The sequence below is a fragment of the Podospora anserina genome, chromosome 1, assembly GCF_000226545.1.
Source record: "Podospora anserina S mat+ genomic DNA chromosome 1, supercontig 1".
Classification (NCBI taxonomy): Eukaryota; Fungi; Ascomycota; class Sordariomycetes; order Sordariales; family Podosporaceae; genus Podospora; species Podospora anserina.
This window is the reverse complement of record NW_001914859.1, coordinates 1,500,794-1,511,978: the sequence shown is the minus strand read 5'-3', so window position 1 is coordinate 1,511,978 and position 11,185 is coordinate 1,500,794. Positions and strand designations below refer to the sequence as shown.

General features: G+C 52.9%; 6 protein-coding genes across 6 annotated transcripts; 2 read left to right on the top strand and 4 right to left on the bottom strand.

Moving 5' to 3' along the window:
• Window positions 1-414: 414 nt before the first annotated feature.
• Window positions 415-1,168, bottom strand: PODANS_1_4250 (uncharacterized protein; the record flags this gene model as incomplete). Its single annotated transcript, XM_001912592.1, has 3 exons — window positions 415-645; window positions 743-1,036; window positions 1,112-1,168. The coding sequence occupies 3 exons, from the start codon at window positions 1,166-1,168 to the stop codon at window positions 415-417; spliced, it is 582 nt and encodes a 193-aa protein (XP_001912627.1).
• Window positions 1,169-2,702: 1,534 nt separating this feature from the next.
• PODANS_1_4240 (uncharacterized protein) lies at window positions 2,703-3,557 on the top strand (the record flags this gene model as incomplete). Its single annotated transcript, XM_001912591.1, has 3 exons — window positions 2,703-2,803; window positions 2,860-3,071; window positions 3,130-3,557. The coding sequence occupies 3 exons, from the start codon at window positions 2,703-2,705 to the stop codon at window positions 3,555-3,557; spliced, it is 741 nt and encodes a 246-aa protein (XP_001912626.1).
• A 95-nt stretch (window positions 3,558-3,652) lies between these two features.
• Window positions 3,653-4,266, bottom strand: PODANS_1_4230 (uncharacterized protein; the record flags this gene model as incomplete). The annotated part of the gene is made up of 2 exons (XM_001912590.1): window positions 3,653-4,178; window positions 4,235-4,266. The coding sequence occupies 2 exons, from the start codon at window positions 4,264-4,266 to the stop codon at window positions 3,653-3,655; spliced, it is 558 nt and encodes a 185-aa protein (XP_001912625.1).
• A 619-nt stretch (window positions 4,267-4,885) lies between these two features.
• Window positions 4,886-5,648, top strand: PODANS_1_4220 (uncharacterized protein; the record flags this gene model as incomplete). The annotated part of the gene is made up of 4 exons (XM_001912589.1): window positions 4,886-4,993; window positions 5,051-5,234; window positions 5,307-5,478; window positions 5,531-5,648. 4 exons carry the CDS (start codon window positions 4,886-4,888, stop codon window positions 5,646-5,648), a joined length of 582 nt encoding a protein of 193 aa, XP_001912624.1.
• Window positions 5,649-5,743: 95 nt separating this feature from the next.
• On the bottom strand, window positions 5,744-6,844 carry PODANS_1_4200 (uncharacterized protein; the record flags this gene model as incomplete). The annotated part of the gene is made up of 3 exons (XM_001912588.1): window positions 5,744-6,498; window positions 6,557-6,607; window positions 6,664-6,844. Coding segments are annotated over 3 exons (987 nt in total), but the record flags the coding sequence as incomplete, so codon positions are not given.
• Window positions 6,845-8,777: 1,933 nt separating this feature from the next.
• PODANS_1_4190 (uncharacterized protein) lies at window positions 8,778-11,114 on the bottom strand (the record flags this gene model as incomplete). Its single annotated transcript, XM_001912587.1, has 1 exon — window positions 8,778-11,114. One exon carries the CDS (start codon window positions 11,112-11,114, stop codon window positions 8,778-8,780), a length of 2,337 nt encoding a protein of 778 aa, XP_001912622.1.
• Window positions 11,115-11,185: the final 71 nt, after the last annotated feature.

The following is an 11,185-nucleotide window of genomic DNA, read 5'->3' as shown; positions in this document are numbered from 1 at the left end:
TTTAGAAAGAATAGTCTTACAGTCTACCAACAACCACAAGCAGTGAATAAGGCAAGACTGTCACAATCGCGACGAGGGTACGTATGTACATGTAATCTTTCAACAGCAAGGTATATCAGACAACCTAGCTGTAAGGACAGTGCTGTTGTTCCTTCCATCAGTCTCGACACCAGTTTTGTCTCTCCTCACAAAAAGAAAATGCAAGTTCCAATATCAACCCAATCCATTAACCACAACATGATCCCTATCCCAGAAGGCTGTCTGTATGAGCCTGTCTGGCCCGAACTCCATGATAACGCCGTATACGATAATCAATGCTGCTATCGTTGAGTAAGTGAAAGTTCCGTCGTGCTATCCTCAATGAGAGCAGCTGCCCGTTGAGTTGTTTTGTCGGTGGTAAACGCCAGCCAGATCTCATGAATGTTTGGGATAACTGTATCTTGACTTGTTGGCGGTTTCGCCAGCGAACCCTGTTAGCGAAGTAGGCCCCTTCTCAAGTCTCTCCTGTTGTTGTCTCGCATGCTGCAACGACGTGATCTTCTCCCTAAGCTTGAGCAAGCTTCGATTATCTTGGTCCTTCAACTTCGCGCGGATCTCGTACAAGGCCATGAGTGAGCCGGCTCGGTCGACATCGTCGTCGCTTATCTGCTGTGGTTCAAAAGTACGACTTTTTTAGCATCGGGACCGAAGTGTGATGGAGACAAACACCAAGCCTTGAGCGACGGCAAGGAATACTGCTCACCTCTCCACGAGGGGTTCCCGGTATTGATCCATACGAGGAGTTGGCTCGTGTGTTGGGCGGTGTAAGAATGCGACGACCGTATTTATCAAACTTGGCCGGCGAGGCGGTACGGGAAAGGAAAGAAGAAGAACCCAGAGAGCCGGCGGAACCGGTGCGCTGGTGATTGCGCTGACCCGGGCGGATCGGTGGCCGTACCAAATCCGAGGGTTGGCTGGCGTCGGAAGGGGCAGTGGTGGTAGGTTGGTTGAGGTTCTTGTTGGCGTTGACCAAAGCCACAGCGGCCGAAGCTTCCTGCTGTGGCAAAATTTTAGCAAGGTTCTCATGTCTTTTGACAGTGCGCGTCCGTGGGCATGGCGTATATATACGTACAGCTGCATTTAGGTCGCTAAGGTCAGCTAGCATCTGTGCCAGTTGAATGCTCTCCATGGCGAATACTGTCTCCGAAAGCGGTGATAACTCTGGTGTTGTTTTTGGAGCGTGTAAAAATGCAAAAGGCGCAAGGGGAAAGGCAATGAGACTGCTTTGTCTTGATGGCTGTCAAAGGGTCGGTGGTGGCCGCCGTGAGGTCGAAGAGTGCAGCCCGTGACGTCTTTGCTGTGGATTCCGTGGCCTTTCTCAATGTCGAAATCCTGCTGCACGGGTGTGTGTGGTGTCACAAACCGAGATTTTCCGGGTGAGGCGAAAGAGAGAAGCCGCAGTTTTTATGCTCTCACCAGTTACCAGCTGGTTGCTAATGAAGTGAAGCTGGCTGGAAAGATGGGAGGGAGAGGGTGTGTGCGGGCTACGTATCTCAAAACGGCCCGGGCTGGTTGCTCTTGTTCACCCAGCAGGCTGAGTCGCTGGGGATGCAGGCCAGCACTGACCCCAGTGCTAAGCTTTGGCTTTGTCCACTGAAGATTGGTGGGGTCCCGGTCCCCTGTGATCCGAACAGGGGTCGGCAAATTCGATTTGTCTTCTTGCGTGGGGTCCCCCGCACTTTGACCCTGCAAGACATATCACGGCATCTCGTCGCCTTCTTTTACGATCTTCTTAACGATGGGAAAGTTGCTAATGTTAGCCATTGGCTGATCGTTATCTCTTTGATGATGAACAGGGCGAGAATATGCCGTTCAAGCCCGTTTCCGCCCCTTCCACAACGATCCAACACCACTCCCACGTGGGTTTTATGGCCTCGACTGCGAATGTACGTCGGCAAATGCTGTGGCCGACAATGAGTTCTTTGTGTCCAGGATGGCCAGGCTGAGCCGGGCCGTGGCAGGGGCGAGTTACTCACTGTGTTTGAGATCCGTGCTTTCAGAGCTCTCTTGTCATGATCTTGACCTCCACCCGGCCCAACACTGGTCTCGTCATACTTTGGTGCCGTGTATGTGTCGTACAGTTTCAAGTCGAAGTTCAGAGTGTGAGAAATTATGCCTGAGAGACACTTAAACTACTCCGGTCCTTCTCTTCACCGATTCGAGACCCTGTGCCTCGATTTAGAAGCAAAGCGATGTCGCAGTTGCAGATGGGCTCGAGGATGACATTGAACAGCGAGCAATGGCTAGCTGTTGTTGCTACCCAGCTCCACATCTCCACTATTCCTTCAATTGAAGCATGAACTTCTCGATTGAAGCAACGCCAGACTAGGGTTTTAGAGAGTAGCTTATATCGCAATACCAAGATATCATCCTTCCTCGGTATTCACCCAGTCACAGCAGGTGTGAAGTTGTCACCGTAAGCAATCCATCAACACTCTTTTCCCAACCGGGGTCGGCATTCCTTCCGGTGCTTCCATTGCTGTCGTTGGGATTGGTTACTCCAACCTCAGCCAATTGACCAATTGACCCGAACCGAGCTCACATCATAAGACGGGATCTCTCACTTTGGCAGGTACTCTGCAGAGGGGGGTTACCATACATCCAGACACCTTGGATTGCATATAAAGACCGGTTATCTCCAGCGGGGAAAAGAAAGAGAAAAGATGATGATCTTCCGGAGAGGTTTGGCTACGGCCACAAACGCAACCACAATGGCGTCGCTCAAGAAGGCTGGCAAGGTCGTGTGCATTGGCCGCAACTATGCGTGTGTGCTCCCTCATGCCTACCTTGTAACAGGAGTACTAAAGCTAACTTGAACAGGGACCACATTGCTGAACTCAACAACACCCGCCCCAAGCAACCCTTCTTTTTTCTGAAGCCTTCTTCCTCCATCTTGGCCCCCGGGGAGGGTCCGGTCGTCCGCCCCAAGGGTGTTGACCTTCACTACGAAGTCGAGCTCGCCCTTGTCCTCGGCAAGCGTATCAGAGACTTTGATGAGAATGACAACAAGGCCGCTCTCGACGCCATTGACAGTCAGTTCTCATCTCATCTGCGCCTCCCTTCCCATCGAACTAACACATGATAAAAAAGGCTACGCCCTCAGCATCGACATGACCGCCCGCAACGTCCAAAACGAAGCCAAGAAGAAGGGCCTCCCCTGGGACATCTGCAAGGGCTTCGACACCTTCCTCCCCGTCAGCAACGTCATCAACAAGTCGGCCATTCCCGACCCCCACAACATCGAGCTCTACCTCACCGTCAACGACAAGGTCCAGCAGCAGGACTCGACCGAGCTGATGCTCTTCCGCATCCCCAAGATCCTCGGCGACATCTCCAAGGTCATGACCCTCAACCCAGGCGACATCATCCTCACTGGCACCCCCAAGGGCGTCGGCCCGGTCGTTCCCGGCGACGTCATGAAGGCTGGTATCAGAATCAATGGCAAGGAGCTCGAGGAGGCCAAGATTGAGGTCCAGGTGGAGGAGTCAACTGGTGCTTACCAGTACGGCGAGACGTAAAATGTTTTGTTTTTTCATGTATCCAAAACAGATGATTTTTTGCATATACACCGCTAGAAACCCCCAAGTAGAAAAGTAAATATACACCAAAAAAATCAAGCCTCCTCCAAATTAGGATCCTTCAGACTCCCCTCGGCGGGCTTCCACGCCGCCACCTCCCCACACTTTTTACACGTCCTCTTCTCTTCGTCTTCCTTGAAAGCCTCCACCGCAGCTTTGATCTGCGTCCCCAAATCGGTGCAGTGAAAGCTCGCCTCGTGGACAATCTCCTTGCATGACTGGCAGTACCACCTCATCCGGTCGATGCTCCCCTCTGGACGCTCTTGCTCGAGGACGATGCCGACGGTGTCGGCGAAGCGGACGGGGTTGTGGGGGGTGTTGGGCGGGAGGAGGAACATGTCGCCTTGGCGGATGATGATGTCCTTGAAGGTGTTGTTATCGGTGGGGTCGACGATCTTGAGGAGCATGGCGCCGCGGTGCTGGTAGAACCATTCGGGGGTTTGGTTGATGTGGTAGTCGGTGCGGGCGTTGGGGCCGCCGACGATCATGACGGTGAAGCCTTCGTTGTAGACGCAGTAGTTGTTGATGGGGGGTTTGAGGAGGTGGGAGTTTTCTTCAAGCCTGGGGGTGTGTGTTAGTTTGGTTAGAGATCAAAGTGGTGATATTGGAGACTGAACCATTTTGGCAGGTTGATGGGTTGGGTGAGCATTTCGATGAGCGTTTGGTAGGATCTGTGAGAACAAGGTTAATGAGAGCAGCTAAAGGTATGAGATGGACTTGGAGGTGTGATAGTCTGGGGCGGGTGAGTGAGCGAATATGAAGACTTGTCATTCAGCAAAGCGATGCGGGTATCATCGGGAGCTTTGCTCAGTGCTCGTGAGATCAGATGAGAGCTTCACCCTGGAGATCTTGAAGCTCGGTGGTCACCCACCTGTCAATGCCGAGAGGCTTAGGTGTACAGCGTCACAACTGTAAAGCCTATATGTTTGATGATGATTTTAGTTCTTGAGATTTTAGAAATATGTCTCCATTCCCAAATTCCCTCCGTCATCAACCCAGACCAACCCCGCCATCAATCCTTTCCAAGCTCCTGCCCCGCGCCCCCGAGACAATGCCGAGTCGCCCTTCCCCAGAGCTGATTATCAAAAGTGGGGCCCCCGTGCATGGATCAACGGACCCCTGTTCGCGTCTCGTTCCAAACGTTGGGACAGATTTCATGCGCAACTTGAACCCCGAGTGAGAACTTCTTCACCATAATCTCAGTTCCTCACTTCTCTCACACGATTCTCATTTGTCCTGTCTTTTTCACTCACAAAGTAAACGCGAAAATGGATCACTCTCACCACGACCACTCCCATCACGAAATGATGGACCACTCGGCTCACATGGGCCACGGTGATCACGGCGGTGATGGCCAAAACATGTGCAACATGAACGTGAGTCCTTTTCCTCATATCCCTCTCATCAAAACATGATACTGATATGAGAAAAAGATGCTCTTCACCTGGGACACCAACAACCTCTGCATCGTCTTCCGCCAATGGCACATCTCCTCCAACTTTTCCCTCTTCGTCTCCCTCCTCGCCATCGTCGCCCTCGGCGCCGGCTACGAAGCCCTCCGTGAAGCCATCCGTCGCTATGAAGCCGCAGTCACCAGACGGGCCAACTCCGTCCCTCGTAAGTCATTCTTCATACTCTTCCCCAAATATTCCATAGGCTGAGACGATGTGTTTTTCCTTTGGTTCCAAGGAGAAATCGAGTCTCGATATCAAGACGAGGAAGATCATGAACAAGATGCTGAGACAGCCCCCTTCTTTGGCGCTGTGATTACAGGCCAGAACAGAGACGAGGTCACCAAACGGGCGCACATCATCAAGAGTGTCTTGTATGCGGTGCAGAACTTTTATGCTTTTATGATCATGTGAGTATCCTTTCGTAAATGCACTCAAGATGGCAACCTGACAAGATATAAGGCTCATCTTCATGACTTACAACGGCTGGGTCATGCTCGCCTGCTCCTTTGGCGCCGGCCTCGGATACCTCTTGTTTGGCGGCCAGACCACCGTAGCAAAGGAGACAGCCTGCCATTAACGATTTCTACTGTGTAATCTAGTCTCATGTGATCTACACCTATCTCACGCCCAAAAGAATAGACCATTCCATGATTCATACCCAAAACAATCATCTCACATCTTACTGCCTTCCTCCTTCTTGGTCATAATCTCCCCCGCCTTCTTCACATCCTCTTTGGTGACTGTACTCCCCCGTCTCTTCTTCTCCCCCAGCCTCCCCAACCTTTCCAATCCCTCAATGATCCTCTCATCTCCAAAATGACTGTTATGCTCAAACTCTGGCTTCTCCCCATACGCAATCGTGGCCGCATCCACCAGAATCCGAGCGGTCATCCCCCAGACTTTGTACCGCTTTTCCTCTTCCACTGGCTCCTCATCAGGGCTGTGATCTTCAGCCAGTGATGCCAAACCCCCCTCACGAATTTTAGGTTTAGTAACCCTCTGGTTAGTGACCGGGACATAAAAAAAGTGCATCCGCCAGGGCTCCTCGTGCCATTCCGTCCAGGAGCCATTATACCACTCCCCTTCTACCTTTTCGTGACCAGGTTCATCGGTTGACCTGAGGAAGTTGTGAAACGGGGCGGAGAACACGGCGGCGACTTCTTTGGCGTCGAGTCGCGGGATTAGGGAGTCTTCAGCGGTGATTGTTGGGTTGGGCTGCGGGGAGACGGGGTTTGACTGGGGGGAGGTGGCGGTGGAGGAAGGGGGGGAGGTGTGCAGGAGGGCGACGACGGGGCGGACGACGAGCTCGGTGCGGGCGAGATTGGCGGGGAGGTAGCAGAGGTGTTCGATTGTGAAGGGTGGGGGGAGGTGGGTGTTGTCGAGGGGGAGGCCGATTTCCTCGTAGGCTTCGCGGCGGGCGATTTGGTCTTTTTTCGCAGTGGTCAGTAGTTGTTCAGGGTTGTGAGACGATGGGGGAGTGGTTACAGGGTGTCTCGTGGATGGTGTCCGCCTTCCCACCTGGCAATGCTGCATGACCTGGTACATAGAAGTCAACCACACATTCCATGTAGTATCATCTCACAGCAACCCACCAGAAAAACTCCTCAACGTCGCCGCCCTCATCGTTATCACCACCCTCAAATCCCCCTTCCGGTCCGCATACAACAGCAACAACACCGCCGCCCGTCTACTGACAGGCAACCGATCCCACAACGGAAAAGGAGGCGGCTTGAACGCCCTCAGCCTGGCAACCGCCGCCTGCCATCCCAGACATCAGTCACCATCTATCTCATTTCACTCATTGACCCCAAAGTTCAACTCACAGCAGAAACAGCATTCAACGGCGCCATGGTCTCCCTTTTCCAGTAATACGAACCCTCGTCTTCCTCCCTCTCACTTTCTTCCTGTTGAGTATCTAAAGCGGTGGGACTCAAACTCGGTGAATCCCGCAACCCCTGAACTACCGTCTTTGTTTCTTCCTGGCCTGGGTGGGCTGGAGTAGAAATGAGATCTTCTTCTTGTTGTTGAGGGTCTTGTTGATCTGACTGATGAGGCTCAGAGACCATCAACGTGCTGGTCATTTTCTGGGGCCAAAGCTTAGGTTAGTTGGTAGGTTAAAAGGGGGGTGAGTAGTGAGGGGGAGGTGGCTGGATAAGCGTAAGGCTCGGTCGGATAAGGCGGTGCACTGCACTCTGGAGTGTACTGCATAAGGTAGGAAATGCACATGGCAATGTTGCTGGCACTTGACTAGACTGGGGAAATGCAAATGCGGGGCGGGTTCCGGGAGTCAAAAGCCGGAGGAGTGCTTGTCATAGGTGGACCTCGGCCGGCCGGTGTTCTGGAAGGGTTGGGTGTTGTCGAAAGGGGAAAGGGGATGGGGAATGTGGGGTAACTTTTTGTTGATGAAGAAAGAGTGGGGGGTGACGTCGTGTTGACTTGGAGATATAAGCATTTCGAGTCCAAACATCAACGGTATTCTAGATGGAAGAACGGGAAAAAAAGACGGTCGAACGACATTATCATGATCAAGTTAAAATTAAAAAGCTCGCTGGGCATCCACACTTTATTTGATTGTGGTGTTCAGCGCCGGAAACCGTGGGTTTTGCGAGGATTTGAACAGGAGGCTCTGTCACGGATGGACAGGAACCCTGGGAGGGTATTTTGGGCAACTTTCCTGCCGGCCAGCAGGCTTACCACTTGACCATTGGCCAGGAGCTACTGTTCCTTGTTGAGGGTTGTATGTCTAAACTAATATATATACCATGGCTCAGTTGTTCTCGAGGAAGGAGCAACACAACATGGAAAGACTCGAGACGGCAGTCACGGAGCAACATGGAAGGAGCTATCCCTCTCGAGCCCGCTCCTTCCCAAGTAAGAAGATAGACTAACCCAGGAAGCAAACCACCATTAACCGCACTTCAACCCATCAGCCTATAAATTTGAATCTATGTACACCACACAGTATAATCACAACACACTCCCCCTCGTCTACCAATGCCCCAAAACCAACACTACGTTTACCATCCCAAAATCCCATGTAACCACATCTACCCATAAATCTCAGTACCCAAAACACCAACCGTTTCAACCCCCCTTCTACAAAACATTCCTCACCCCCTCTACCTCCATCCCCTCCTCCTTCTTCTTCTGTCCCTCTATCTTCTCCCTCTCCTCCCGCTCAATGACACTCTTAGTCCTCCAAGGAACAAGAATACCCAACCCCACCGCCCCCGTTCTCGACCCTCCATACGCCGCTCCGTCAGCAAGCAAAGTGGTGTACCCAGGAATTTCAATCTCTGATCGTGTTGCGTTCGAAGGTTTAGGACTAGGCGTTGGCCTCGGGCTGGTACCCCTGGTTTGCTTGAGCGGGTTATCCAACACCGACACTTGTGCTGTAAAAGACCTGAACACAAACGGCGGTGGGACATGCACCGGCGGTAGCGGTAGAGAAGCTGCAGGGTTATATCGACTTTCCGTCGCAGCAGCACCTAGCCTAGGCCCGACAGCCGGACTGCGGCTATGACTCTGAGAAGAATCGCTTCCTCCTGCTGGGGTCTTGCGATACCTCGCCGGAGGGGAGGAAGTGTTGCCCCTTGTTGCAGTAGCGGGAGGAGGAGGAGGAAGGGAGGCAATGCTACCAAATGTTGTTCTCGTTGGCGTCCCTGTTGCTGATAATGTCGGGGCTCGGGACCAGACTGAGTTGGAGTCAGTACCAGACGCGGTAGCTGTATTTGCCGCCGAGAGCCGGGCAGACGTCACGCCTGGGGTGCCACTGGGGGTTGAGACTAATCTTGGAGTTGAAGAAACAGACGTCCCGTGAACATAAGTTGCCACTCCTGGGCCCATCCAGATTGGGTTGTCGTTTGGTGGAATAAGCGTTCCTTGCACCCATCAACTCGTGGGCTGACTTTGTCCTGTCATATCCAGCAAGCATCGAATGTTTTGACGCCCTTGCGGATGGAGTTTCGTTGTTGGCAGCCTCAGTCTTGTGCTTGAATGGTGTGGCACCTTCCTCCTGGCCCAAGAGCTGACCCTCGTCGCCATAGACTCTGATCTTGTTTTTGAGTTTGGAGCGTCTCCTTTCTTCGGGGGTTTTGAATGGAGCCGTGGCAGCAGCTCCTGCCTTACTGACAATTTGCGAGAAAGATAAATGATTTGGTGTTGTGGGGGTGGTGGGCTTCACGTCTGATCCGAACTGATGTTGGATCTGGTGTAGGGCTCGCCGCTGCTGTGCCGATTCTAACATCAGGTTGTATGGTCCTTTCTGCTTAGAAGGAGATCGAAGAGGTGTTACTGGATAAACACCTGTAGAGCGCCTAAAGACTTTGCTGAGGATGGAGCTGTACCTTTTCGGGGACGTGGGGGAAGGGGAGAAATGGCTCGACCAAGCATCGTGTGACTTGGCATCGATGCTGACGGTCTGAGTGACAACGTCACTTCCTGGCCTCGATATAGGTATCGACCGAGTGCCCTGCGTCCTCGAGATGCTGCAAGTTCGTCTGCCTCGGCAGCCCATACTTGAATCCCCGTCTGCGTGGACTTCCCCGTCAAGGTCACCAAGCCTATTACCGTTGTCGCCGGGCGGGGAAGGCTTTTGAGATGGAGAGGGTGATGGGGAACTCCGCGATGGTTTGCGCGAGTGGGAAGAGGAGGGAGGGTGGATATGGAAATGGGAAGGGCCGCCAAAGGTGCTAGTACTCGCCATGACAGACCGGTCGCCAGGCTGGAGGTGCCTCTGGGGGGCGCTTGTGGCACTTAGGGCGCTAAAAGCGCTGCTCCCCGAGGGACGGCGTATGTTTTGCAGCTGCTGGCCTTCGCGCGGGGACTGATGGTAATGGTATGAAGAAGGAGGCGGCCGAGGGGGAGAAGCTAGTAAAGGTTTGGTCGAGTGGTGGCTGCTACTATACCAGCTACTTGGTTCGCTGCTTGCGTTCCCTGCATCTGCTGTGATCATCTCGGTCAATTGGATGCCCTTGATGATTTGCTCAAGCGGTATGTGCTTCGACGAGCTCGCTGTCGAAGAGATATGAGTAGGAGAGTTAGGGGGTGTTTTGGACACCATTTCCACAGCTGCTTCATGATACATGTCGTGGCTGGACCTGTGCTCGTCTGAATCCGGTATGCGGTAGCCTCGAGACCAAGCATGATCATCATGCACGGCGGATCGTGGCGTCTTCTTCAACGGTGAGGGTCCCGGGGCCGCCTTCTTCTCTCGATGGAAGTCAGGTTTGTTGCGTCGAACAATGTGTGAAGTAGGAGAAGATGCATGTAGAGTCGAACCCAGTCTACTCCCTGGAGCGTTGAGGGAAGACGCATTAGAAAGGCGCCTTTCCTCGGGTTCTAATGTTCGCAACGCGGTGTTGATGTCCATCAAAGCTGTGTCTGAGATAGCTGTGACTGGCTCTCGACTGACTTCCTTCTGCAGAGGAGAGGTCACCGATTGATCGCTCAATGGAGAGGGCAGCCATGGCTCTGTCAGTGAGTTCTTTGGTCCTTCTGTCCCGGCATGCTCGTATTCATGTGGTTGTCGGCGTAGCTCCACTTCTTCGGGAGCGATCTGGGTATTTGACCTGTTACAAGATACGTATGCGGTCATGTGGTGTGTTGAGTCGATAGACCCTTCTCTTGATGCTGAGGTACGGAAGCCATCATGCCCCGTCATCTTCCATAACTTAGGAAGCGCCGATTTTGGCTGAGGCGAGATGACATCGTCAGATGCACGAGTCGAAATGGAAACGTGGGTGTGAGCTGGCATTTCTTGTTGATTACCCTCCTGCTCCTGTTTCTCTAATACCTCGCGTTGGTCAGTGTCGAGTGAAAGCATATCTTCGGTACCCGCAAATGCCACATTCATTTCCCTGCTAAGAACAGATACTGATGATAGTCTCCTATCTGGGGGAGGCGGAGGTAGGTTCTTGGTGTGGTATCTCTGAACCTGTTCGACGGGGGGAGGTAAAAATTGGTGGGCGGCTTGCATCTCTGCCCGGGCCAAAGACGAGACTGATCCATTGGGATGCTTCGTGAAGGCTACGTCGGGACCCATGATCGGCGGCTCCTATGTCGTGTCAAACATGTCATGCATAGTTGATCGGATTGAACCACGTTTTCCGAGAC